This window comes from Coptis chinensis, chromosome 9 (assembly GCF_015680905.1).
Source record: "Coptis chinensis isolate HL-2020 chromosome 9, ASM1568090v1, whole genome shotgun sequence".
Lineage (NCBI taxonomy): Eukaryota > Viridiplantae > Streptophyta > Magnoliopsida > Ranunculales > Ranunculaceae > Coptis > Coptis chinensis.
The window spans coordinates 82,954,906-82,981,952 of NC_141464.1; the positions used below are offsets into that span (position 1 = coordinate 82,954,906).

The following is a 27,047-nucleotide window of genomic DNA, read 5'->3' on the forward strand; positions in this document are numbered from 1 at the left end:
TGGTTCTATAATCCATAGAAAAACATGATCTGGACCATAACTGATAGGTTATTTATTAGCTGTAGAGACCACGCTAACTGATAGGAACTCTTTCATGTCAACGAGCTATAGAGGCAACACATTCGAATTGTGCTTGATTGTGAGTATATGGAAAGCTATTTACGCCAATGCACCACACAATCGATTGATAAGGATCCAATACGTTGACTTGTTGGATCAGCATTTCAAAACGAAAATTTCAGTTTTTCAAGTATGGGCAACAAAAATCATTATCTTCCGACACAGTCTGTTATGCAAAATTGCAAATACTAAAGATTTTAAATATCGACTATGATTCAGACACTGTTGACTATTATTTAAGGTCGTGTAATAGTGAAATGAGCTGATGGTGTTGGAGTATGAGAGACAGTGATTGGAATACAGTTACTGGATCATATTATTACAGTTTTCTAGCTTTATCCCCCAGAACTTAGGCCAATTAGTTTTACCCCCGTTCTTTCATCTAGAGGTTTACTCTCCAAGATTACACCACATTCAAGTCAACTGTTATCTTTTTAGTTAATGCATGTAAAAAGATTTCATTGCCCTTTGCCCTTTTAATAGTTTTATAGCTTTACTCCCAGAATTTAGATCAATTAGCTTTATCCCCCAGTTCTTTCATCTAGAGGTTTACCCCCAGGACTTAGGCCAATTAGCTTTACCCCCTAGTTCTTTCATTTAGAGGTTTACCCCCCTCCCCCAAGACCACAACACATCCAAGTCAATTGAGTTTGACAGTAATGTTTTTGGTCAAGACAAATGAAAAAACTCTAATGCCCTTTTCTAGGTATAATTACATAAATACTATGTGACTTTGACAAATACAAAATTAGAATTCAAATAATCTATGACACATGTCATGATCTTGTGAACTCTATCTGACAGTCATACACCATTTTAAGAGTATGGATGTCATTTGATAAGGATTGGTATATAACAAAATATATAAAATATATAATCTATTTATTTATTTTTTATTGTATAAAATATTATATAAAATTATAAACTAATAATATAAAATTGTAATAACAAAATAATAATAATAAATGATAAATATATATATTTATACTAGTTTTTATAGTGGTAAAATGAATTATTCAAAGCAAATAAAATTTTAATTAATTTTAATTTTCGGATCGGATATTATCCGATATCCGATTCGGATATCTGAAATCGGATTCGGATACGGGTTCGGATATCGATATAAATTTTCGGATTCGGATTCGGATTCGGATTCGGATTCGGATTCGGATATAGCCATATCCAAATCCGAACCTATCTGTTTGCACCCCTAGATAGTAGTGATGGTGTATAACCGTTGGATATAGTTCACAAGACCGTGTCATGTGTCCTAGATGATTTGAATTCTAATTTTGTATTTGCCAAAGTCATAGGGTATTTATGTAATTATAACTAGAAAAGGGTTTTATAGTCTTTTCATTTGTCTTGACCAAAAACATTACGGTCAAACTCAATTGACTTGGATGTGTTGTGGTCTTGGGGGGTAAACCTCTAAATGAAAGAATTAGGAGGGTAAAGCTAATTGTCCTAAGCTCTGAGGGTAAACCTCTAGATGAAAGAGCTGGGGGGATAAAGCTAATTGGCCTAAGTTCTGGGGGTAAAGCTAGAAAACTATTAAAAGGGCACAGGACAATAAAGTCTTTTTACATGCATTGACCAAAAAGATAACAGTTGATTTGGATGTGGTGTAATCTTGAGAGTAAACCTCTAAATGAAAGAACTGTAAAAAAGCTAATTGACCTAAGTTCTAGGGGATAAAGCTAGAAAACTGTATTATTATTGGAGTTAATATAATATTTCCAGAATATCTCCATATCACGGAATATTTAAAATCTAATAACTATGTTTATCATGGACAAAAAATAATCTAACTATGTAAAGATGTTCCAGAGATTTTGTATTAAATTGGTTACCTAAAAATTATGTGAATTTAATAATTAGTAATTTGATTGTAAATAAGTTTCTTAAAATTCTATGAATCAAAATGTTTTCCTATAGCTAGCAGTCAAAAGGAATCAAAATGTCCCACGAGATTCTTGCTTCACTCCTGTAGAAATATTAGGTGAGCAGTTAGCCAGTGGTACACATGCTCCTATTTTCTATATAAATCAGCCCATCAGTCAATCTTTCTCTAATATAGTATTTGATTTAGAGTTTCTTACAGCACACACAAGTCATAGACCATGGTGGTGAAGGTGCATGGTCCTGCTTTTGCTCCAGCAACTAGGAGAGTTCTAGCTTGCTTGATCGAGAAGGGAATTGATTATGAGATTGTACATGTTGATACGTTGAATGGAGCAAACAAAGATCCTGAATTCCTCAAGTTACAGGTACCTTTTTTTTCTGGTCCATTCTTTAACTCTTTGTATAATTAACTTTCTGTTGAACTGAGTGACTACTTATTAAAGATCTTATTTGATCTGTTTATGCAAAGAAAAAAATGTCAACATAGATCATGTTATATGGTAACGTTACAATTTTTGGTACACTCGTAGTCGTATAGGAGTGTTCTAGTGACTTGTAGAATTCCAAGTTGCTCTTAATTCTCCTTTCAAGTACTCCACAACAAACAAATTAATACATAGGATGCAGTGAATTGACGATTTATAATGTCCATTCTTGCAGCCTTTTGGAGTTGTACCTGTTATAGAAGATGGAGATTTTACACTTTATGGTAAGCTCATATCGTAAACCACCACACAAGAACTATAAGATGGCCATTCTGCATATGTTTTAGGACATTTCGATTGGTACTCAAGGGTGGCTTGGGTTTTAAATATGCAGAATCAAGAGCAATTCTAAGATACTATGCGGAGAAGTACAAGTCAGAAGGGACAGAGCTGCTAGGGAAGACTGTTGAGGAGAGGGGCCTTGTTGAACAATGGCTAGAGGTTGAAGGGCAGAATTACCATCCATCTATTTATAATCTACTTGTGCACCTCAAGTTCTTCCCTAAGATGGGTGTCCCAGTAGATATGAAACTTGTTGAAGAGAGTGAAGAGAAGCTTGCGAAGGTGTTGGACATTTATGAAGAGAGGCTCTCAAAGAGCATGTACTTAGCTGGGGACTTCTTTAGCCTGGCTGATCTCTCACACCTTCCAGCCACAGAGTATTTGGTGAATGATATTGGGAAGGATTACATGATAAGGGATAGGAAGCATGTGAGTGCTTGGTGGGATGATATCAGTAGCAGGCCATCTTGGAAGAAGGTTCTCCAACTCTAAGGGCGTCAATGTGGAATAAGAATGCTAGGTTACTTTCTTTCTTTGATCGTTTTTGGACTGGGACTTCTTTGTTTGTTTTGATAGTAAGCAAATCATTGGTGATTGTTCAACTTCTTTATCAAATTTCAAACATCATTTTAAGTCTCCAAGTAGAGTAATAAAATAAAAAGTTGTTCTGCTCAGAATTGTTATTAACATGTTGTTTCCACATTATCACAGGCTCACAGCAAATCTAACAGCAGAGGTCACTAATATATATAAAAGAATGATGTATACAAACCTTATAGACCTAACTCTATTCTTCAGATACATGCAAATACAAAAGATCCCCTCCATTCTCCAAGAACTTTCTCCTCCACAGAGGAAAGAAAAATGCATTTCTTCCAAAACCGTGGTAATGTGGACATGGACTAAAGTGAAGTCTACCAAGTAAAAGTGCTCACCTCTTATCTAAGGGATTGGTACATAGCAACTCCTTTCACGATTTGCATTCTGCAACACCTCGCTGTATAGTGTCGTGTCAAAATTGTCAGTTGTGATAACTGATAACTCTTTGAAAGGTGTTGCACCTATCTAATTTTCCATCGTTCTTGTTTTTCGTTTTCTTATTTTTTTTTGAAACAAACATTGCATTAACAGATAGCAAAAAAGGTTATACAGACTAGACTGGACGTTATAGAAGCAGAGTTTCACCTACATGGGAACTCTATCACTACTAGCAGACGATAAATTAAACTTGGCTGATTCAGTCATGAGATGTGCATGCTGAATCAAGCCCCTAAGCCCCTAAGCCCCTAGGACAATAAACAAACTTGCAGTAGCTAAAAGATAGTTTGAGATTCCTAATCTTGTGCAAAAAACCCAAAAGACTCCATGACACATTAGCAGATTATCCATTAAGATCCTGGACTATGCTCTTGCTATCTGAGCAAACCACTAGCCTTTCAACATTTTGCTGAAGGGCTTGTTCCAATCCTGCTTTTCTATGTGATACCACACATATTCAACCCTTTTTCATGATGTAGTACGGGTGCTTTACATAGGCCCACTCCATGTCACCTTTTCAAACAACTCGTGTCTTGGGTCTTGGTACTTCAAATCCAAGCATCACAATACCAAGTTTGGAGCAATTATAGTATTTGTATTGTGATACTTGATTTATTAGATGTGGTTGAGGGGTGTCAAAATGGCTCTCAAGCCCCCAGCCCGCCCGCCCGCCCCGACCCGGCTATTGTGCTGAAAAAACCTTCAAAATTAGGCCTTCACACATTTGTGGGCTGGGTCTACCCGGCCCTCAAGCCTTTTAAGGGAGGGTAAGGGCCTAGACTTTGAAACTTAAGCATTTGTTTAAGCCCGGCTATCATTAAGCCCTCAACATTCATCACATATATCTATATAATAAAAAGCAATGGTGTAGGGCCTCCATCCAGTGGTTGTCATTGTCTTTTAGTAAGTTGTGACATGGTAGATCCAAGTGTTTGGAGAGTTTGTATAATTTTGTTAAGTGTAATCAATACTATGGGATCTGTCCAAAAATCTACAATTGCGGTTGGGGTTATAAATTGTTGGGCTAGCCCATAAACTGTTAGGCCTACAATTGATTTGGGTTTATAGATAATGGGTAATTAGGATGACCTTGCGGCTGAACTTATAAATTGAGTTGTTTCGCTGGTCTTGCGCCGAATATTTTACGCCTAAGATGCGTGCGCTTTTACTGCAACGATGAGTTATCGGGGTAGTCTGCAGGCGCCGTCCGAGGTCTCATGTCGAAGCCACGGGCATGCCCTAGTATTTAATAAATCTTCATACAATATATTTCATTTTAGCATTAATATACTACAAATCACTTAAATGAATGTTTATCTCTTAAGTTTGTCAACCTTAAGAGATATCATTTTAGGTGATATCTCTTAATCAGTCAGCATTCATTTCTGGCAGAAGTATCCATGATAATATACTGCTTTCGCATGAGCTACTACACAATTACCACAGGAATCATGGCCCACCTAGATGTGCTGCTAAGATTGATCTAAGGAAGGCATATGATACTTTGTAAGATGGGAGGTCATTTACATTTGCTTTAACGAGAATTGGAGTCCCCTTACAGTTTGTACAGTGGATTCAGAAATGCATAGAAACACCGAGATATAACATTATGATAAATGGAACGCCTTTCGGGTATTTCAAGGGAAAGAGAGGTATCAGGCAAGGGGACCCAATGTCACCTTATTTATTTGTACTAGTCATGGAGTTTTTCACTCAAATGCTAAGACGGAAAGTGGAGGAAGGAGAATATAGGCTTCATTATAAATGCAGGAACCCACTCATCACACATTTATCTTTCGCAGATGATTTAATTGCATTCATGAGTGGAGACTTGGGAACAGTATGAGCTCTGAAGGAAACTCTGAGCAAGTTAAAAAAGTGCTCGGGATTGCAAGTTAACCTCTGAGAAAAGCAATATGTTCTACTTTCGGGTATGGATGCGACAAGATGTACACAAGTCGAGAGTATTATTCGGCCCAAAGAGGAGAGTTGCCGTGAGATATATGGGACTACCTTTAATAACGACAAGATTAAAGAATCTTGATTGTGTGGCCTTGATAGAAAAGGTAAGGACCAAAATACAAGCATGGAAAGGGCCAGCGACCGTCGTATCTTGGGGAGACTTCAGGTTGTTAAAGGCAAGATCTTGAACAACATGAGTATATCTTGGATCGACCTCTTTTTTGTGTTGCCACAAAGAAACAATTGACACCATAAATCAAATGTCGCGAGAAACTTCTTGTGGTCGGGGCCTGAATCGCTACATCCCATGCACTTATTAGTTGGGATAGTTTGTGTTTCCCCGTTATGAAGAAGGGGGTTTGGGATTCTAACCTCAAAGACATCCAATATGGCAAAATGAACCTAAAACACATTTGGAACCTAGTGAGTGGGAAGGAGACGCTTATGGGTAAAATGGGTTAAAATTTGAACCTAATCAAGGGCGTAAACTTTTGGCGATTCTGATACCAAATGATTGTTCATGGGTTTGGCGCCATATTTTGAAAAACAGGAAGGATGCGAAACACATTGCTCAGCACCAGATCGGAGATGGAAGGGATACCAAGTTTTGGTTGGATCCATGGCATCCGATGGGCATATTGAAAGAGTTTTTTCCACTATCTCTTCTTTATGATTCAACCTCGTAATCTAAACGCACGACCGCAAAACTTGATTGAAAATGGGCTACCGAATACACCATGGCATATTCGAGTCCACATGCCAGACATTATTAATGAAATGGAACAAGGGGTTAAGGTGGGCAGAGATGAGGACAGAATCATCTGGAATGCATCAGATAAGGGGGAGTACACACTCAGAGACACATATGAGAGTGTAAGAGAGACAAAGAGACTGAATACATGGCATAGCATCATCCGGTTTCCCAACAGATTCGAGGCACTCATTTACTGACTTGGCTAACTCGAAAGTGAAGGATTAAAGACTCTAGAAAAGATGAAGGAGTGGAATATAGTACAAGATGATAATTGTGTTATCCGTGGGAGAGAAACAGAGACAAGAAGACACTTATTCTTTGATTGTAACTACTCAAAGTTTATATGGCAATATGTACTCAAGTTTGCGTTTATCAAAGGGCTTAGAGCGCTTCATGGAAACCGGAAATCGCATGGGTACAACAGTGGCAAAGGGAAAAGGCTATAAGCAAGACGCAGTTCGGTTATTGTTTAATCGGCTTCATATACAAAGTGTGGCAAGAGCGAAATCGAGAATTTTTTTCAGCAAAAAGAAAAAGTGGCAGAAATGTGGGAATGAGATCATAAGGGATGTAAGGACCAAGCTCATCCACTCAAAACTGAAATGGAGGAGGGCCCCGAGCGGAACAACTTCATGGAGAGATGGAACATTCAAGTGGGAACGAGGAAAAAAAGGTAAAGCACTCGCTGTTGGGAGAGAGCTTGAGCAAAGCATATACAACTTGAATACGGATGGCACACTCAAAGGAAGTCAAGGAGGATGGGCAAAGTAGTGTTTCGAGATGTGAATGGGGTTGTGGTTGCAGCAAAGACATGGTAAAGCGCACTATGATTCAATAGACTTGATTGAATTGCAAGGGATTGAACAAGGGTCGGAGACTTGGATTGCGAAAAGGTTATCAAAGAATGAGGGCACAAACAGACTTCGACTTGTGTAACAGGCTTACATGAAGAATGAAGGGTAGCACCCTTTGGCGGGCACATCACATGATGAAAGAGATACATGACATGATAGAACAGCTAGAAGATTTTTCCATTATGCATGTATTTAGAGAAACAAATAAACTAGCGGATATACTAGCATCTACCATACCCGCCAGTTAGTTATATAGAATTTAATCTTAGTTCTTTTTGAGGAGGATGTAAAAAAGATTATATATGATGATGCCATGGGCAAAGAATATGTAAGAATGTAACCGAGCTATGATTTTATTATGAATAAAAAAGGGGTAAGGGACCTCTCAAAAACCCTGCTTGCCGTTCAAAAAAAAAAAAAAAAAAGTTTGTCAACCTTATAATTTCATTATAATATTTTATTAAATGAATTTAGTTAATCTTAATTGACTAATACAACTTTACCACGTTTTTTTTAGTAGTTTGAAGGTTTAATTGTGAAGTGCATTCAATTTTATCATTTTTAACTAATGTTTATAAATTTATTTTGTAAATCAAATGTATAACATAGTATCCAACTCTCACGTTTGGCCCTCAAGCCCGGCCCTTCAAGCCCTCGAGAGGGTTGAAAGGCGGGTAAAGGCTTCAAGATTTAAGTATTGGCCCGGCCCAACCCGGCCCTCAAAACAAATGAGAGTAGGGCTAGCCCGGCCCTCAAAGCATGAGGGCTTCGTTGTTTGAGGGCTGAGTCAGCCTAGCCCGGCCCATTTGACACCACTACAGTGGTTCTATCATCTATAGTAAAACATGATCTGAAGTTCTGAACCATAACTGATAGGAACTTATTTATTAGCTGTAGAGACCACGCTAACTGATAGGAACTCTTTCATGTCAACGAGCTATAGAGGCAACACATTCGAATTGTGCTTGATTGTGAGTATATGGAAAGCTATTTACGCCAATGCACCACACAATCTATTGATAAGTTGCTGTTTATAATGCTTTTGATCAAATACGTTGACTTGTTGGATCAGCATTTCAAAACGAAAATTTCAGTTTTTCAAGTATGGGCAACAAAAATCATTATCTTCCGACACAGTCTGTTATGCAAAATTGCAAATACTAAAGATTTTAAATATCGACTATGATTCAGACACTGTTGACTATTATTTAAGGTCGTGTAATAGTGAAATGAGCTGATGGTGTTGGAGTATGAGAGACAGTGATTGGAATACAGTGACTGGATCATATTATTATTGGAGTTAATATAATATTTCCAGAATATCTCCATATCACGGAATATTTAAAAATCTAAGTATGTTTATCATGGACAAAAAATAATCTAACTATGTAAAGATGTTCTGGAAATTTTTTACCTAAAAATTATGTGAATTTAATAATTAGTAATTTGATTGTAAATAAGTTTCTTAAAATTCTATGAATCAAAATGTTTTCCTATAGCTAGCAGTCAAAAGGAATCAAAATGTCCCACGAGATTCTTGCTTCACTCCTGTAGGAATATTAGGTGAGCAGTTAGCCAGTGGCACACATGCACCTATTTTCTATATAAATCAGCCCAACAGTCAATCTTTCTCTAATATATACTATTTGATTTAGAGTTTCTTACAGCACACACAAGTCATAGACCATGGTGGTGAAGGTGCATGGTCCTGCTTTTGCTTCAGCAACTAGGAGAGTTCTAGCTTGCTTGATCGAGAAGGGAATTGATTATGAGATTGTACCTCTTGATATGTTGAATGGAGCACACAAAGATCCTGAATTCCTCAAGTTACAGGTACATTTTTTTTCTGGTCCATTCTTTAACTCTTTGTATGATTAACTTTCTGTTGAAGTGAGTGACTACTTATTAAAGATCTTATTTGATCTGTTTATGCAAAGAAAAATATGTCAACATAGTTCATGTTATATGGTGACGTTATAATTTTTGGTACACTCGTAGTCGTATAGGAGTGTTCTAGTGACTTGTAGAATTCCAAGTTGCTCTTAATTCTCCTTTCAAGTACTCCACAACCAACAAATTAATACATAGGATGCAGTGAATTGACGATTTATAATGTCCATTCTTGCAGCCTTTTGGAGTTGTACCTGTTATAGAAGATGGAGATTTTACACTTTATGGTAAGCTCATATCGTAAACCACCACACAAGAACTATAAGATGGCCATTCTGCATATGTTTTACGACATTTCGATTGGCACTAAAGGGTGGCTTGGGTTTTAAATATGCAGAATCAAGAGCAATTATAAGATACTATGCCGAGAAGTACAAGTCAGAAGGGACAGAGCTGCTAGGGAAGACTATTGAGGAGAGGGGCCTTGTTGAACAATGGCTAGAGGTTGAAGGGCAGAATTACCATCCACCTATTTATAATCTAGTTGTGCACCTCAAGTTCTTCCCTAAGATGGGTGTCCCAGTAGATATGAAACTTGTTGAAGAGAGTGAAGAGAAGCTTGCGAAGGTGTTGGACATTTATGAAGAGAGGCTCTCAAAGAGCAAGTACTTAGCTGGGGATTTCTTTAGCCTGGCTGATCTCTCGCACCTTCCATTCACACAGTATTTGGTGAATGATATTGGGAAGGATTACATGATAAGGGATAGGAAGCATGTGAGTGCTTGGTGGGATGATATCAGTAGCAGGCCATCTTGGAATAAGGTTCTCCAACTCTAAGGGCCTCAATGTGGAATAAGAATGCTAGGTTTCTTTCTTTGATCGTTTTGGACAGGCACTTCTTTGTTTGTTTTATCAAATTTCAAACATCATTTTAAGCCTCCAAGTAAAGCAATAAAATAAAAAGTTGTTCTACTCAGAATTGTTATTAACATGTTGTTCACAAATTATTAACACCGTTTCCACATTATCACAGGCTCACAGCAAGTCTAACAGCAGAGTTCACTAATATATATAACAGAATGACGTATACAAACCTTATAGACCTAACTCTATTCTTCAGATACATGCAAATACAAAAGATCCCCTCCATTCTCCAAGAACTTTCTCCTCCACAGAGGAAAGAAAAATGCATTTCTTCGAAAACCTTGCAAGAGCGTTAAATCAATTTGAATGGAAGGAAGGCGCCACCAATCACCAGGGTATACAGATCTTTCAGGGCACTGTTTTTATCAAGTGTGATCTCTTTCTTCATCTTTAACTGTTGGCCTACGTGTCAGCATTGGACTTGTGCACTCATCACCACTATCAGATGATGCAACAGAAGACACAGACGAGTCAGGGATTGATTGCGTCAGGGGAGTTGGTTTCTGTGTTTGATTTCTGAAACTCTGTGATGCCAAAGATGTGGGTGGTCTAGGTGGTTCAGTAGTTGGATGTCCTTGGCCTTCATCGGCAAGTCGCTTCCAGAAGGTTCATGACAGTAGGAAGGAACCTCGATGAAATTGAAAGAAGCCCTGACAGCTGCACCAACACCACATCAAGTGTATTAGTTTTTTTGCATCAGCTTTGCTAAAACACACCAGCAAGAAAGATTAAAAATCTATATCTACAATGGATCCAACACAGCATGGAGGCATGAACCTCATTTTGATGAACATAAATATGACTATTTTATATCTTACGTTTTGAACTCTTATGCATCCAACAATGGTTTCACTAACCAACCTCACTTCTCTCGTTGGCAGTTTCAACTTTCAAGTGATTAGATATATAGACAAATACCTTAAAATTAAATCCATTTCTCACCAGTGCATAGATATCAAGTCAAAGTTAAAATGTCTTTACAACTTTTTGCTACTCATAGACTTATTTATCAAGATTTTGAAAATTATAATTTCAAACAGTAAGCACACATTTTTCAACGAAAGATGCAAGTCGGAATAATTTACTATTCACTGAAGTACTGGTCTACTGGAAGTCAAATTCCATACAGAGTCTTGTGAATATGGAAAGGTTTGGGTTAATGTAGAAATACAATCAAGCATTAAGACCATGTGTATAGCATGCATCTACTATCACTCAGCTAATATTGCAATCTACTGCTAATGTAATTCTGCAGTCGCTAATTGCATGAGAACTATAGCTTACAGAAGGCGTTGCAGTTTTGCATTGTCTGTTCCTTTGCACTCAAAAGATGCCAATATAGTGATCTGTTACCCCTTTTTTAAGATTTACTGCCATAACGTCTGATTTTCCTTTTACATTACTGTCCTACACCCTTAATTTAGAATAATATGGAAGAAAAATATAGACAAGATAACTAGCAAACCCAGTGCTTGATACTCACGGTGCCATTGCGGAACTCCCCTGGAATGTCAAGTTGTGACCATATGGCTTTTGTCAATAAGTAAACAACAAAGACTACCATGAGATAAAGAGGATTCCTGTTTCATCAGCAAAAAGAATACAAGTAACTAGAGGTTATAAGTGACTAGATTTTCTTCAACTGAACCATGAACATCAATTCATTATATCTATTAAGATAACTTGGTTAGAAGTAATTACTTCAATAGGAGCATAAATTCGTTAAATCCAAGAACAATCATCGCCAAGATGGCCCATGGAGGAGGTAGCCAGTTGTTACTTCGCTTGTGAGCTTCCTGAAGATAACAAAGTAAGATATATTACATAAAGCAGCCAGCCATACAGAACAATATATTCCCCCGAGAAAAGAAAAGTACCAAGTAGATGATACACTTTTGGGAGGGAAACCAAAAATCTGAGGAAGAGAGTGCATGGATCATATGTGATTGATGCACTCCAAAAGTTGTGTGAATTTTGTAACAAGACAGGGATTCACTCATCAGTCAATCACATAGTGTACAAGTACAAAGTACGTAAAGAATAGAGCAGAACAGAGGCAAAAAACAACATCCACACGCTGAGGAGAGATAGTGCACATGTTGCTGTGGTGGACATAAAAACTTTTGCTTTCAAAATTTCCAAAAATCCTCAAGTTTTTGAATGAGTTCCCCCAATCCCAACTCCCACCCCACCCCACCCCACCCCACAGGGTTGTTTTGGAAGTACGTTAACAAGACCAGTGAAGAAAAACATGTAAAAAGCCACCCAAACAAAAGTATTCAAAGAAAACAATTTGACTATTGCCAAGAAAACAATCAAGACTCCATGTGCTATACAGGTAAATAGACTGAAGCGAGTTACCCTTCTGAAACAAATACCATTAGCGCTCGAAAAATATTAACAGCACTTGCCACATCCCTTCTCCTTAACGTTATTATGCCTTGGATTATCGGCTCAATACAACCAAACAACTGTACAAAAGAAGTAACATACTTGTGAGGAAATAGCTTGAGTCACTGTATATTCAGTTTCAGTCTTAAACTGCCTCCACAAAGCCTTGCATTGCACTGGAGTAATCAGCACATCCTTTGGGGAGACCTGCATTGAAGGAATTTTTTTTAGAAACAATACTCAGGAACTATTACCAAAAGAGGAAAACATAAAAGGAAGGAATATAATACTTCTTCCCATGTGTTTGAGGCAAGCGGATCTGCAGAGGTTCCTACACTGCTCTGTTGAGACCCAGAAACAGAAACAGTTCCATCCATTAGAGAAGAAAAGAGTACATTCTCAATCTTATCTGATTTCTCATCCAAGCGTAACGCAGCCATTACAGACAAAATCTTCAAGGACTGCAACACGTTTAGCGACCATTAAATACAAAAGGACAGGAAGACAGTAAAACCAAATGCAGAAGATTATGAATCTCAAAATCCTGTGCCTAAAAGTAATTATAGAATAGTATTCAGAATAGTAATACCGCAGCACGTGCGTCTTTTGTTATTTTTCTAATGTCTTCTTTCCCAGTCCAAACCCTTGGCATTGAATCATTGTCACGACTGAACACTGCTGAAAACCTAAACATGAAAAAAAGATGGTTACCAACAAAATAAAGGAAAAACAAAGCAGACAAAGTTTCAGAGGATGAAAATAGGGACCTGTCCTTCATTCGGGTCAGCACCTTCCCAGCTTCTTCTTTTGCTTTTTTCTCCACAATGCTTCTTGCGAATTGCCGTAGATCCAGAACCATTTCATTATAAGTTGCTTGGTCCAGCTCAAAACCAGAGAGTGATGTTGAGAACTTTGAAAGAGCAGACTCAGTTTCATGTCGAAGTAGTCTTCTAATTGATGCCCAAGTGTCTCGTCCAGAAACATCTAATAGGGATTCCACAGGTTCAATGAGTGCTTCACTGAGTTGTTTCTACAAATCGCAAACACATCTTTGATGAATTTCCAGTTAAAAAGTAGCAGGTGTATCAAGGACGATATGTCTATGGGTTCAACAGGCTACTTATACTAATTGGAGCAGTTACAAAAATGAGATCTTAGGCACAATACCTCATATTTGGCTTTCAATTCTGACAATTTCTCACTTCGCACAGATGCTGCATGTGCTTCTATATCACGTCGAAGTTTTTCTCTGACTCTTGTAGGATCCCAGTTGGCCTGCTGTATGGCAGCATCTGGAAATCAAAACACAAATGAGCTGGATATTAAGCATGTATATATCAGCAACATAACAAACATAATTTAATATTTCAAGGGAAACTTTTTCACAATTTAACAAACATTGGACATCACAACTTATGGTTGTAAAGAAGTTTGTCAACTGTCTATAGCCCCAGAATGACCATTATAAGGTACCAATGTGGATAACTGTGCAATTGAGTTAAGCCCACCTGCAGCGCCTTTATCAAATTCAGACATGCAAAACTGGGTACACACACGAACTGATGCAGCAAATGGTTCTCCTTTGTTAAATGAATGTTCTAGTCCTTTCTTAAAATTCTCAAAAGCTCTAGACCTTAGATGCCCCAACATGCACTGGTGAGCAGGTTGCACATACTGCACAATACAGAAGAGACAACTTTAAGCTACAACACACAAATCCTTATTAACACACAAACCTTCTGCATCAATTTTTTTTTTTCAATGATAAACACGTTATTTATATTGAGTTCCCCAGGGGGCTCAAAGTAACACAGACCCACTTTGCTCAGCAGTACAATTATAAAATGACAGAAAATATGCAAACATATAGGCACAAGGATTCCAAAATTTGTGGAAACAAATGAATAGAAACGTTCCTTAACGTCATTAGGAGTTCATGACAGAAGCATCTCAAGCAGAGACACACTAACGGACTAATCATTCAGAAGCTCAATTAACTTTTTACATGGAAAAGAGAAAACTATGAACACAGATGCACAGAGCTGGAAATAAATTAACCGATAAATAAAATATGAAGGATTCTCCACCAAGTGACAAAACCAGGATAGATCTGTTTGAGAGAGTTATGTTATATCCTTACATTTAAAGCCTTCGTCTCCAACTGTTGTCGTTTCAAGCATTCCTTACTTCTTCTTCTTGAAGTAGATCGCCTCCTTGTCATATCTAGGAGGGATATAAAAAATGATCTTAATATAACTAGTATGATGCACATGCAGAAGCACGTGTTTTAGTGCATGTGAGAGTAACACGTGTAGCAAAAAAATGTCTAGACAGCTGTAAAAGTAGCCGACCTATATTTCCTTTTATACCCTTACAATACGATATATATTACAATATTTGACAAAAGCAAACACTGAAATTTAATAATTCAAATAGGGACAAAAAGGTCCTATAAAAGTGACCAAGAGATTTAGAGATACATAAAAAATTAATTTTTCACTATTGCAGGACTGTAGATGAGGATCGCGATTTTTAAAGTAGTTTAGATAGTTGCGGGTGAGTAGTAGTAGTACATAAACAAACTTAGTCGTTTCATTGCGTTTATTCAATTATTGTTAGTATCAAGATTTCCTTTTAAAGCTGACTTTGCTGTCAAGCCGTAGGAATTCTATCCGTGGGAGAGTCCCCTGATCCCCTAAATTTCGTAGATAGAAGTACAAGGCCTTTAGCCAATGTGCTGGCCAAGAGGAATTTAGGTTGATCCGGTATCGTCAGTAGAGTGGCAACATGAACATTCTATCCAGTAAATTTACGCGTTCGTAGTAAACTTACAACTATTTCTCAAGAGAACGCAATCTAAGGTGTACCAGGGAAGTTTTGAACTGCCGCTGCACTATTATTGTCATGAAGTAAAGCATATCACAGATATCAGTCACGAATTTTATTATGTGGCATTATATCAATTGCCTTCCGGTAGTCCACGTGTGTCTCAGTCACTAATTCTTTTTTTTATTCTTTTTTTCCTTTTTGTTTTTATTTCTTATATACAAAGTGCAATTTGGTTTGTCACTAATATCATTTGAGAAGTATTATTGAAAGCTTTCCCAAAACTTTATATTTTCCTTCAAAACCCCTACAAAAGTATAAACGGACACCCACCTCTGAACTTAAATTCCTACGCTTTCTGTTAGTTACATTGAAGAAAGAAGTGCCAACAACGTAAAAGCATATCTAGGCCAAAAAAAGATGTCCTTACTCTGAAAGATGAATATCGAGGATGGTGCTTAGCTTTTTCCCAAAGCCTGATACTGGGCCAGTTTTAACTGATGCTTCCAGTGCCAACCAACTCTGAAGAATATGAGGACAAGCTATAAGTCCTCTAACAGCTTACTAAATAACAATTAAGTACTTATAATTGTATTCTGGATATATCGGTTACCTCATCTGAAGTCAAACAACTGAACTTTTCATTCGCAATCTCTTCACACCGAACAGTGGCAACCATAACCTAAGTAGCAGAAAAAAATGATATTGATTGCTTAAAAATAGTAAAACATCATTTCATAAAAAAAGACGAGAAAAGTATGTAACTCTTAAATACCTTGTGAGCAGGAAGGTCAAGGTCTCTATTCTCCTTTATAACTTTCCATATTTGTTGTGCACTGAAAGAAAACGCTGACGCAGGAACAACCCCACGCCTATCTCCAGCGAGACCCCGTGGAGCAATGGAATGGAAAAACCGCTGCCGTAAGACTGCCACCTGCATTAGACACGTGTAAATCTATCAACTCCCACCAGTAAACTTCTAAAAGTAATAACATATTTGTATAAACCTAAGTTACATTGACACGGATAGGTGTGTCCATTATCAGACACAGATCTGAAGTGTCTGACACGAAAAATATCAAAATTTGAGGTAAATCACATACAATGTGTCTGATATGTGTCCGACATGGACACGCGGATATCACGTATCCGACCGCGGTTTTTTCAAAATATGGCATGTCCATGTAACATAGGTATAAACTATAAAAACGACAAATTAGTTATTTGTTGGATCAGACATTGGGTGCTGATGAAAATGACACCAGTTAGAAGATAACCTAGTCAAGTAAAGATAAAGAAAACCCATAAACTTAGGGCTTTAAGATAGTACTCCCATAAATTCTTTTAAAACATAAAAACAGAGAGAGGTTATAAAAGTCTGGTATATGAGGAGCCACCTGCTCTTTGAATTGGTCTTCCTTCTCTTCATAACTAGGTAATGCTGTAACCTCCACCTTCAAAGAAAAGTTGGGTTAGATGAACTGAAGTAGTCATTTTTACTAATTCTGACTGAAAAGTTTGAACTTCTCCATTGCCATACATTGAAAAACTCACTGAGAGGAGTGCTTTTATGATCACTGGGCTTTGAAACAGAATGCCATATCTGCATGAATGGTTAATATAAAATTTAATGGAAAAGAAAAGGAAGAAGCTTCAATAAAGGCACCAGAATGACTACAATACATAGACAAGTATACCTTCTGTATGTCATCCCTCAGAACTGGCTCTAAATGTTCAAGTGGAGTCTACATAGACAATTACAAACAGGATAAAGGAATAAGAAGTGCAAAAGAACATGATATCTGAAAAAGACAGTGTCTGATCACAAACCTTTGTTTTATCACGAATAACAAAAAGAAGTGTTGTTTTGCGAGGACTGAATAAACGCGTCATGACCTATACCATTGAACAGACAACTTTCAATATTAAAGGGAAAATCGGAGTGTCAAATCAGGACAAAAATCATAAAAAACATTATGCTAGGGAATACCTGGAAAACTGTTTTCAATAGAGGTTTGTTAGCTGCGTGCTCTCGACCAATATCATGACACCACCTAATGACAGTCACATTGTTCAGTCAAACGAATTATAAAGTAGCTCGATTAAAGGCCTCTATTCTCCACGGCGTAGGGAAACTGAGTCTCCCACAGTCCTAATTTATGAGCTGAAATTCTACTTAGGAACTCACATGTTTATAAGTACAATATCTGCAATGGCCAAAGCAAAGAGGGCACTCTGTTTCTCAAATGTCGTATCATCCTGAAATTAGAAAAATCAAACGTTGATTAAGCAACTAAAAATCTATCTCATGTGACAAATTTTGAAGAAGGTAGGTTGCCTTCCGTCGAACAATATAAGTTGTTCTCTTCCTGGGAATTGGTAGCTCTTAATTTTTGAAAACCAAATATGATTTCATCTATCAATAGCTTTCCTAATAGAAATGTATCATCAAATCTACTAAATGTCCAAACCTCCTAGATACACAAAAAGTCCATTGCAAGCATATATTTCTATTCGTCTAAAAAGAAAAGAATATTGATTCTTAATGGACAGATAATCACCTCGCCTCTTTCCCTCCCATCAGTACCCTCCAAATCCATGGCAATTGTGCAAGGCTGAATGCCAACACACTTCGCTATCCAAATTCCCTTGGTTGTTTGACTCCTGCAACAAAAGTAAATTATAATAGAAATATATTGTAGTTTAGATTAAAATTCGAAAAAACATTTGAGATCTTTTTCTATGCATTTATATTTAGATTAATGAGAGGAAAACAAATCTCTTTCTAGGAACTCCCTCAACGAGGGTTCCTACACTTCTGGTAATCACAACTGTATATCAGTACCTACTCTCAACTATACGCTTTTGTTTACATATCTTAAAAGATAGTAACAGGCTAATCGAAAACTACATTTGTGTTGGTCCAAGACGGTTTGACAATTTTATATAGGAGTTTTGTCACCAAAAAAATCCTGCATAAAATATATTACCAAAATAAAATTATAATAAAAATTTAAAACAAAAAATAATACTAACCTCCCCCTGAATGCATCCATCTCTCTGAAATTCGTATGGAAAAGATGGTTCAACAAAGTACTCTTCCCTATTCAAAAAACACAAATGGTCATCCTCTTGGTGAATAAAACTCCACTTCATCTCCAAATAATATAACAATATTACCAATACTAAAATACACTTATTTATCATATTTTTACGTCAACCCAAAGACCATACAATGTGAAACAGGTAACAATCTTATCATTTTTAGGATGTAATTTACATACTTTCCTGGTACTTTACAGATAAAGCAATAAGACCATACATTTCTTCACAATATGTTGTTCCTCAAAACATAAACTTTTCTATCATGCAAATTATAATCATACAGTAACAGAAAAAAACATTATAACTTAATAGTAACATAAAAATCAACATTAAATGCACAAACAAACCTCCAAAGATTAAAACTTTAACTCAATCATTACAAATGAAACCCGGAATGATAAAAATTGAAGGACTAACCACTGCTTTGTGGGCCCATGATAGCAACAACAGCATAAGAAAGACCACATTCTGAAAGTTTAACAGTTTGAATAAAATTCTCAAGTCCATTTATATTGAATTCTCCACTTGCATCTATTAATTGTGTTACACAACTTTCCTCCTCCTCATTCCCCATTACTGCTACAATGTTTCAAAAAAAAAACCAAGAAAGAGATGAAAGAAAGAAAGAGAAAAAAAAAAGATTGTTTATTCTTTGCGTGTTAAGGTTTTGTTTTGAGGTGTTGGATTTTTTTTTTGTTTTGACATTAGAAGAACATTCTTTTAGTTTAATGATGATTGAGATTTGTACGTGGATGATTGTGAGGGACCCACGTAGTTAGAATATTTTTGTTTTTATTTCTGTTGTAATCAAAGCTAGGTTATTTTTCGGTGTGCTCAGGCTTATGGTATTATCGTGAGACACAGTTAGCATCAATTTTTTTTAAATGAAACTGATCATGAATGAATATTAATTTGCTACTGAACTACCACTATGTTTCAGAATACTAGATAACTGCAAGGCAGTGGGGGCGTGAGCGGAGGTGGAGAAGAGAGAGGGAGAGATGAGTTTGTGGTGGGGAGAGAGAGAGTTGGGTTTGGTTGAGAAGGAAGGAGGGAGATTGAAACTGTGTAAATCACTCTTAGATTGTGAGAACAGTTTGGAGGAGAGATTGGGAGAGGTTGGAAGCGAAGACGGGAAAATGAGAGAAGATGAGGTAGGTCAGACGCAAAGTAAGGGTTATTTAGGGGTAGGGACAGACACATGGGAGAGTGACACATATAAAGTGGTTTTTTGTGAGAGTGTTGAATAGTGACCTCAAGAGTTCGCTCACGCTCACGGATTAATTCATACTTGCGCTTTAAAACAATTGTTGCTATTGTAAAGAGTGATTGTAAAATAATGGTTTTCTGTTCAAGGTTATATATAATGTTATAGCACAGTTAATTATTTTTGTTTCATATATATATTCTACTAAACGTTGTATGCTGATACTACTATGTGTTTTGTGCATTATTCTACACTTCGTTTTGCTTAATTGGTGTATTGATCTACACTTGTTTTAAGTCTTTATCACTTCTAAAATAGCATTGATCTGTACATGTATATGGTATCAAGGCTTATGTTTTCTTCTTGTTTCATAGTGTTCCCAGTAAAGTCTGATTTCTTATCGAGTCATAGCAAACTTGCCAATGCTCTTGCATGGAAGAATGGCAATTAGTGTACAGGTACCTAAAAGAGATCCTTGCTTAACAGCACTTAACATAAAAAGATTTTGATCGCATCAAACTATTAGGAGAGATAGATGTATGTATTAGGGGTGAATTGAAGAGTCACTTCCTCAAACCTCATTTTCTTTCGGAGTTGGACCAATGTAGGAAGGCTTTCTTCAATGAACGTGAAGAAACTAAAACAAACTTCATTATTTTACCTGGGAAGAAACTAACTAGCTGGCAAACCAGTAAGATGTGGTGGATTGGGAGTGAAAGATTTAGATACCAAATGCTATAAAGGCTTTGTACGTTGTGGAATTCCATATATGTGTATATATGTATGTGATCAGGGGAAAATATACAAGAACTTGGAGATTTTACCAGACTGGAGACCACATCAACAAGTAGTCAGCAATTTGAACCCGTTACATGATATAAAGATCAGATACCTCATACACATACATATAAGCACAATTTGATTTAAGGTCATCAGTGGCATTGCCTAAATCGTTAACAATCAAGCTAGTTTTGGGGTGTGGGCCTTGTGAGGGGCCATTGAAGGTTCCTGGAATTACCTGCGTCACCAACCCGAGTCAGAAAACGAGTCACCTTCTTTAAATACAACACCTCATTTCCTTAAATACCCCTTTATCACAACTCCTCCTTTCTTCTTCTTCTTCTTGCATACTTACAATCGCAATTACTTAAAGGTAATTTCTTTATTTGACTCTATTTTTTTTACCCGTTATTGTTTATTTGATTCCAATTGTTTAAAATTTGCAAAATTTTGTAGTTGTATAGTTTTTGATCTTGTTAAGAGTTAAATTAGGGGTTTTTTTTTATTAGTTTTGTGCAAAGTTTATCTTTTTATGCATTTCTTGTGGTTTAGTTGGTTGTGATGATTCATTCATGCTACTCATTGTTTGTGGATTTAGGTTTTTCCCATTTTTGGCTTCTAAGGTTATTATTCCTGCTAAATATTAACTTGTCTATGCAATTTTATCAGTGATAATTTGTTTTGGTTTTAGGGGTTTCGACTCTTAATTTGGGATAAATATTGATAATTATGACCACTCCTAAGGTGAGGCGTCCTCTAAAAGGGTATGTAGGGAACAATAGGAGGAGGAAGTTGCTAGATGTTGACCTCAATGTTCCTCCAGGTGAAGCTCTGGAAGGGAGGGCAGGAAATGCTGCAAATCCACAGCTGCCGCCGCCACCACCACAGAGAGGTGAGCAAGAATCAGGAGGCAGCTGTGGTTTTCCAGTTTTGCAAGAACCTGCTATGATAGATGTAGAGGCGATTGATGATGAAGTTGTCATATCCTCTCCTAGGCGTTTTGCTGAAGTATGATTTCTTACTATTTGTTTTTTGTTTGATACACTTTGTGTTGATGTTAGCTTTAGATGCCTTCGTGGAACTGAATTCTTGATTTGATTACTTCAGGAAAAGAAGAAGGCTAGAAGGAACAATAATGTAGTTGTGCTTGAAGCTCCACGTGTGCACCCAGGAAATTCAGGTTTGTCATCTTTTGTTTCGAACTTACATGTTATCATATACGCTGTAGCGTGAAGGAAAGAATGTGCTGTTATAGAAATGCCTGTTGAAGAATAAGGTTAACTAGGTTTGATTACCATTCTTATATGCATTGTCCTTCTCATGGATAGGGTGTTTGTTGGAATTTACCCTATGAAATACCGTAGACGACTGCTAGCGGGCTACTCAAGTTGTGAGTTGCATACATATACAGTATACACAACAATCTAAATACATTGACACACACATATGTCCACATCCGACATGGATGCAAAGTGTCTGACACGGCGAAGTACCGAATTAAGGAATATCACATACTATTTGTGTACGCATCGTGTCGACATGGACACTTATCCGACACAGATTATTTCTAAAATATGGCTAGGCCATGTAACATAGCATTTGAGTAAGTCTATCAAAATAGCAATATTCTTTTGTGTTAACAGTTAACTCCAAGCACCCAAAAGCAAAAAACGTATGCATCTCCTTACACCCAATATCTCATCTACTACCTTTGTCGATGTCCTTGATATTCTTTCAATTGCTCTTTCGTATATATTGAACCATATCCATGTCGACATCCTTATAATCACTTTTGTTTAGGAATTGTATACTTTCTTCCTTATTTCACTCTAAGTTTGCAATCAAGATGGAATCTTAAAGTCTATTATTAAATTATCACCAAGACCACTTTAATCCCAAATTCCCAAGTTTGATAGTTTGAAATTGGAATCTCAGAACTAACCTTGTTTTTTGCGTGAATGCTTTTCTTAAATGCTGTAGATGTACTGCCTGTTGAAGATGATTTGAATGAACCTACCATTGGTGAGAAACTTGCAAGTTTAGAGTTACTTGAAGATGATAAAGTCAAAACTCCCGAAATAGAGATGACTTCTCCCAGCACTAAGCCACCAAGTGCAGATTCAGTTCATGTGTTGCTCAAGCAGGCACTACTTGCTGATGACCGTGCATTATTGTTGGATTGCTTGCACACGCGAGACGAAAAGGTTTGACACTCTTATGTCTTATCCTAACAAAATAGGGTTAAAGTAAAGTTTTACTAAAATTTTAATTAATTTCTGGGACCAGGCATGTATTCTTTGTCTTTAGATGTTAATATGCCTATGCTGCGTATCTGTTAACTTGAAAGAGATTACTGGCCATTTGTTGCCAATGCCATTGTCTGTACTGTACTGATCAGCACATTGGATTGTCTCAGGTTATTGCAAATTCAATCTCCCTTTTGACTCCATCAGACGTTCTCAAGCTCTTGGATTTCTTGATTTCTATAGTTCAGTCAAGGTAAATTGTCTGTGATATTCATGGGTTGTTGGATTACACACATCTGATATTTATGAATGTTTTAACTGGTTACCTCTGTACCATACAAATCTGTGTCTGAACATTGAATTCACAGAGTACAGAACAGAAACATTTTTTGTTCTCCCCCCTTTTCATCCGAGTAAAATTTGATTGGAGTCAAAACAAAATTAGCACTTCCATTTATGGTTGTTATTTTTGTATCCAAATTCCAAAACACTTTGGTGGATTTTAATATTGTGCATTTTTAATACCAGGGGTGCAGTCGTAGTTTGTGCGCTCCCGTGGTTGAAAAGTCTGCTTCTTCAACATGCAAGCGCTATTATGTCCCAAGATTCTTCTATACGTGCACTGAATTCTCTATATCAGGTCTCTCTCTCTCTCTCTCTCTCTTGTAGAGGTATACTGTATTGCAACCACAAATTCAGATGTTTTCTGACACAGATTTACTTCCGATTTATTTACTATCTGGATATTTATTTGTCTTGCAGATTATTGAGTCTAGAGTTTCGACTTTTCAGTCAGCTCTTCAGCTATCTAGTGTTTTGGATTACCTTTTTGTAGGGGTGAGTGAACTTAGATTTATAAAAGGAGGTCTTGGTGATAATACTTCTTGCTAATCCTATTTCACTTTCAACAGATTTATGATGACATGGCTGATGAGTCAAATACTTTTTCACCCACTATTTATGAAGACAAGGATGAAAGTGATGAGGATGAACCTGATGATGCTACAGAAACTGATAATGAGAGTGATGAACCACCACCAATAAATGGTTTTAGTGATCTTGATGTGAGTGATGGCATGAGTGAGTGACATTATTGTTAGTAATGGATGCAGGTATTTGGAAGAAAGGGTGTAGAACTCCACCATACAGATGTATCGTCCCATTTCTGCAGACGCTACGGGTATCCATCGCTTGCTGCTTGTGGTGTTGTATTAAAGCCTCAGGGTTTTATGCAAAGTTTTGACCTTAGGCGATTGTATACTTTTTCAATGCGTTTATATGAATTATTATTTTATGCTAAATTGTATCCATCGATTACTGCGTTTGGTGTTTGTATTGTTGCGTTTAGCATCAGGATTTTACTAAAGTTTAGACCTTACGTGATTCTATACAATTCTAATGCGTTTGTATGAATTACAGTTTTAGGTTCAGAGTATCAAGAACGTGTTTGGAGTAAAAAATCCTGACCTTTAGTGCCATGCATCACGTTCTAATGACCTGGGAACCCCCTCAACCCTCCTTGATGTCCATATGAGCTTTACATGTAGCAAGTATGAGAATGAACTAGAAGTAGACAACTCGTAACTATTCTCTGGCTCAGTAACAGTTGTTCCCATGAACACCCTTGCAGTTTCATGTATTTGTCACCAAGGTTGATGCTTCATCTTTTCTCCTCTTTTTCCAAAAACAGCACACGCAGCTCTTCCAAGTGTATTGTCTTGTTCAATGTTCCATCTTCTATTTTAATCTCTTTTCTCACCTCCTCGGCCATTTCAGGAGCTAATAGTGACGTGAAATATAATGCCCAGTTAAACAGTTTAGCGTTTTTTTCATCCACGTTACATATATAAGCAACTCACAGAAAACAATTCGATCCCCCATGGTTGATACTGCAAGTCCCATGATTAAATAGATTTTCTAAACAAACAAACCTACAAGAAGAAGATCTTCCTTCACCATCTATCAAGAGCTTGACAGATCAAACTATTCTTTTATCAACTCTTGCACGACGCTCGTGTCTTGGTCACTTACTCAGCAATAACATAACAGTTGATTTTTCGATACATACGATGATATGAAATGAAGTACTTACAGATGTCTCAATACCGAAATAGAAGCAGCAGAACATACCCGAACCAGCGCAGTGCCACCTATATATATTTAATATTCTTGGCGTGTACATAACTCTGTGACTCCTTCAAACGTAGTTTACCAAATTCACCAAGCGTTTAATCTCGGCTGTTTCTTAAAATTATTCATGATGGCACTTGCTTCTGAGATTTGAAAACCGTTTTAGTAAAAGAAACACACACACACACACAATATATAACTCTTCCAAAAGTTCTCTTATAAGTAAGACTCCAAAACTAAGTTTACTTGTAAGCTAATTAAGCTACTTTCCTTTTGAATCGGAAGCTGATAACATCTGTTATTGATTTCTCGCACACACCATTTCTCCATTGCATCTTGAATTTTCACCTGAAGGTGTAATTGTAATTATATGGTATCATAACGTTGCTTATTCTCCAGCTTCCAATATTTGAAAACACATTATATATAGAAAAAATTACATATCTTACCTGATTATGTAATATTGGATGTACATTCCCTTTCATTGATTTCCACTATTTAGAACTGTTTAGAAAACGATCATTCTTTTTTAGCATGTCACTGCCTCCATAACAGCAATTGCCTCAAATTGGGCATAATAAAATCACACATTCAACTGATTCGTGCGATCTAGTAGCCTCTCAAAGAGTTCACCTTACATGTCTCAGGTGTATAAGTACCTTCCACATGCACCAACTCTTGCATATCCAATAAAGTCGTTGTTGAGCTACTCCAAGTTCAAATGTATTTCTACCCTTCTAAAATGCTCTTTTTGGTGAAGCAATTGTCTAGAGCCAATTCCAAGAACTCCTCGTACAAAATCCTGCAACCCCAAGCATAAGGTCCAACTCGAGTATTTTCTAAAAGGGGTAAACATGAACAATAATGCACCCTCCTCTAATAGCGTGAATAAGGTTAATAATTATTGTATACATAGACTATCAAAGTTTCTTAAATATTAGGAGCAATCCAGAAAATTGAATTTACCAGACAAATTGATAAACAGTATAACCATACTCACATAATGTTATCCCCAATCTAAATAACTATATAGTGGGATCATAATTTCCAAGGAGAAAAACAAAATTCACCAACACAGAAAGGAGAGATGCAAATAATTACCTCTACCAACGCCCCTGTCCAGGATTAAGCCCAAGAAACACATTCATTCCCTTAGAAAGATAAATAACATCATTAGAGTTGGCCAACGTAGCAGCATTCTCTCGCGCGGCTTCAAGTATCCTAATCTGAATTAGTCTCATACCAAAGTCGCACCATAAATCAACTAAGCAGCTTTCACCTTCATCTCTAATAGCCATTGCTCTGCTTTCGCCACCACAAACTTAGACTTCTTCGCTTCCTGCTGGCTGCTGCACAACTTGTTTTTGTTCCACAACAATATAATAGAAAACTCCACCCCATACGACAAATGAGTTATCGCCACATCATCTAACACAATATTAAAATCCCTTCACGTACTAATGCCAACACTTGGGGACGTTCAGTTAACACTTGTTCGGCTTCAAACTGCTTGACAACTACTTTAAGTGCTTCATTACATGTGGAAGGAAGGACTTTGTAGTCATACTCTACACCAAGAATTTAGAAATTTCGGGATGTGATTAATTTTAACTCATGCCTAAGCACAGACAATCATCACTGGCTTAAATTTACCCATGTCAAATTTTGATCCCCTCTTTACATCTAAATTATGATTTGCAATTACTATTGCCTAAATTATATACGTCTCAACCAACCTCACTTACAATCTAGACTTGTACATGCGTTCCATAATGCCAAAAGTTATTATCAATTTTCTGATTACATGACATACCTGTTAGATAGTCATGGACTCATGGCAGCACAGATAGATAGAGGCTTCGGTAGAAATCACGCACTCACGTACTCATGTATTTATTTACTTCAATTTGCCATTTGAACTTACCTTTCTACTTCAACGATATGTTCCTAGGTTCCATGTGGATGGCTACTAATATTAGAAGATCAATCTCTATAGATTCTCAATGCACCCATAATTGTTGTTGTATCTGCTTTGTAAGACCAGGTCATCTATCTTCAAGTGAGCAATTAATCAACTTCTAAGTTGTAGAAGAGAGGAGTCAGGCAGAGAGAAAACAAAAACTACTACAACTTCATTTCCCTATATTA

At 36.9% G+C, this 27,047-nt stretch overlaps 4 protein-coding genes and 1 pseudogene across 6 annotated transcripts; 3 read left to right on the forward strand and 2 right to left on the reverse strand.

Annotated features, from left to right (window-relative positions):
• The first annotated feature begins 1,913 nt into the window (after nt 1–1,913).
• LOC147478804 (glutathione S-transferase F9-like) lies at nt 1,914–3,460 on the forward strand. The gene is made up of 3 exons (XM_086583912.1): nt 1,914–2,390; nt 2,686–2,734; nt 2,845–3,460. The coding sequence occupies exons 1-3, from the start codon at nt 2,244–2,246 to the stop codon at nt 3,282–3,284; spliced, it is 636 nt and encodes a 211-aa protein (XP_086440038.1). The 5' UTR covers nt 1,914–2,243; the 3' UTR covers nt 3,285–3,460.
• A 5,424-nt stretch (nt 3,461–8,884) lies between these two features.
• LOC147478805 (glutathione S-transferase F9-like) lies at nt 8,885–10,266 on the forward strand. The gene is made up of 3 exons (XM_086582120.1): nt 8,885–9,233; nt 9,529–9,577; nt 9,688–10,266. Exons 1-3 carry the CDS (start codon nt 9,087–9,089, stop codon nt 10,125–10,127), a joined length of 636 nt encoding a protein of 211 aa, XP_086438246.1. The 5' UTR covers nt 8,885–9,086; the 3' UTR covers nt 10,128–10,266.
• A 71-nt stretch (nt 10,267–10,337) lies between these two features.
• LOC147478806 (protein ROOT HAIR DEFECTIVE 3 homolog 2-like) lies at nt 10,338–19,211 on the reverse strand. Its single transcript, XM_086582119.1, is given in 24 exon segments — nt 10,338–10,813; nt 10,815–10,871; nt 11,698–11,794; nt 11,916–12,010; nt 12,708–12,812; nt 12,896–13,066; nt 13,195–13,291; nt 13,373–13,635; nt 13,773–13,897; nt 14,114–14,279; nt 14,746–14,793; nt 14,795–14,828; nt 15,862–15,953; nt 16,045–16,113; nt 16,207–16,365; nt 16,829–16,885; nt 16,972–17,034; nt 17,129–17,176; nt 17,262–17,327; nt 17,422–17,485; nt 17,620–17,690; nt 17,993–18,095; nt 18,468–18,534; nt 18,954–19,211. Coding segments are annotated over 24 exon segments (2,508 nt in total). The 5' UTR covers nt 19,111–19,211; the 3' UTR covers nt 10,338–10,579.
• A 1,235-nt stretch (nt 19,212–20,446) lies between these two features.
• LOC147478807 (uncharacterized) lies at nt 20,447–24,182 on the forward strand. Of its 2 annotated transcripts, none has more exons than XM_086583229.1 (8): nt 20,447–20,896; nt 21,215–21,531; nt 21,631–21,703; nt 22,504–22,727; nt 22,940–23,022; nt 23,298–23,409; nt 23,532–23,606; nt 23,681–24,182. In XM_086583229.1, the coding sequence occupies exons 2-8, from the start codon at nt 21,253–21,255 to the stop codon at nt 23,855–23,857; spliced, it is 1,023 nt and encodes a 340-aa protein (XP_086439355.1). In that variant the 5' UTR covers nt 20,447–20,896; nt 21,215–21,252; the 3' UTR covers nt 23,858–24,182. The 2 variants fall into 2 exon arrangements, with proteins under 2 accessions (XP_086439355.1, XP_086439356.1); XM_086583230.1 differs by having other exon boundaries at nt 20,653–20,896; nt 21,347–21,531.
• Nucleotides 24,183–25,396: 1,214 nt separating this feature from the next.
• LOC147478808 (prohibitin-3, mitochondrial pseudogene) lies at nt 25,397–26,480 on the reverse strand (annotated as a pseudogene). The gene is made up of 2 exons (XR_015209890.1): nt 26,001–26,480; nt 25,397–25,701 (listed from the first exon to the last, which is right to left on the reverse strand). The product of XR_015209890.1 is annotated as a prohibitin-3, mitochondrial pseudogene (transcript).
• Nucleotides 26,481–27,047: the final 567 nt, after the last annotated feature.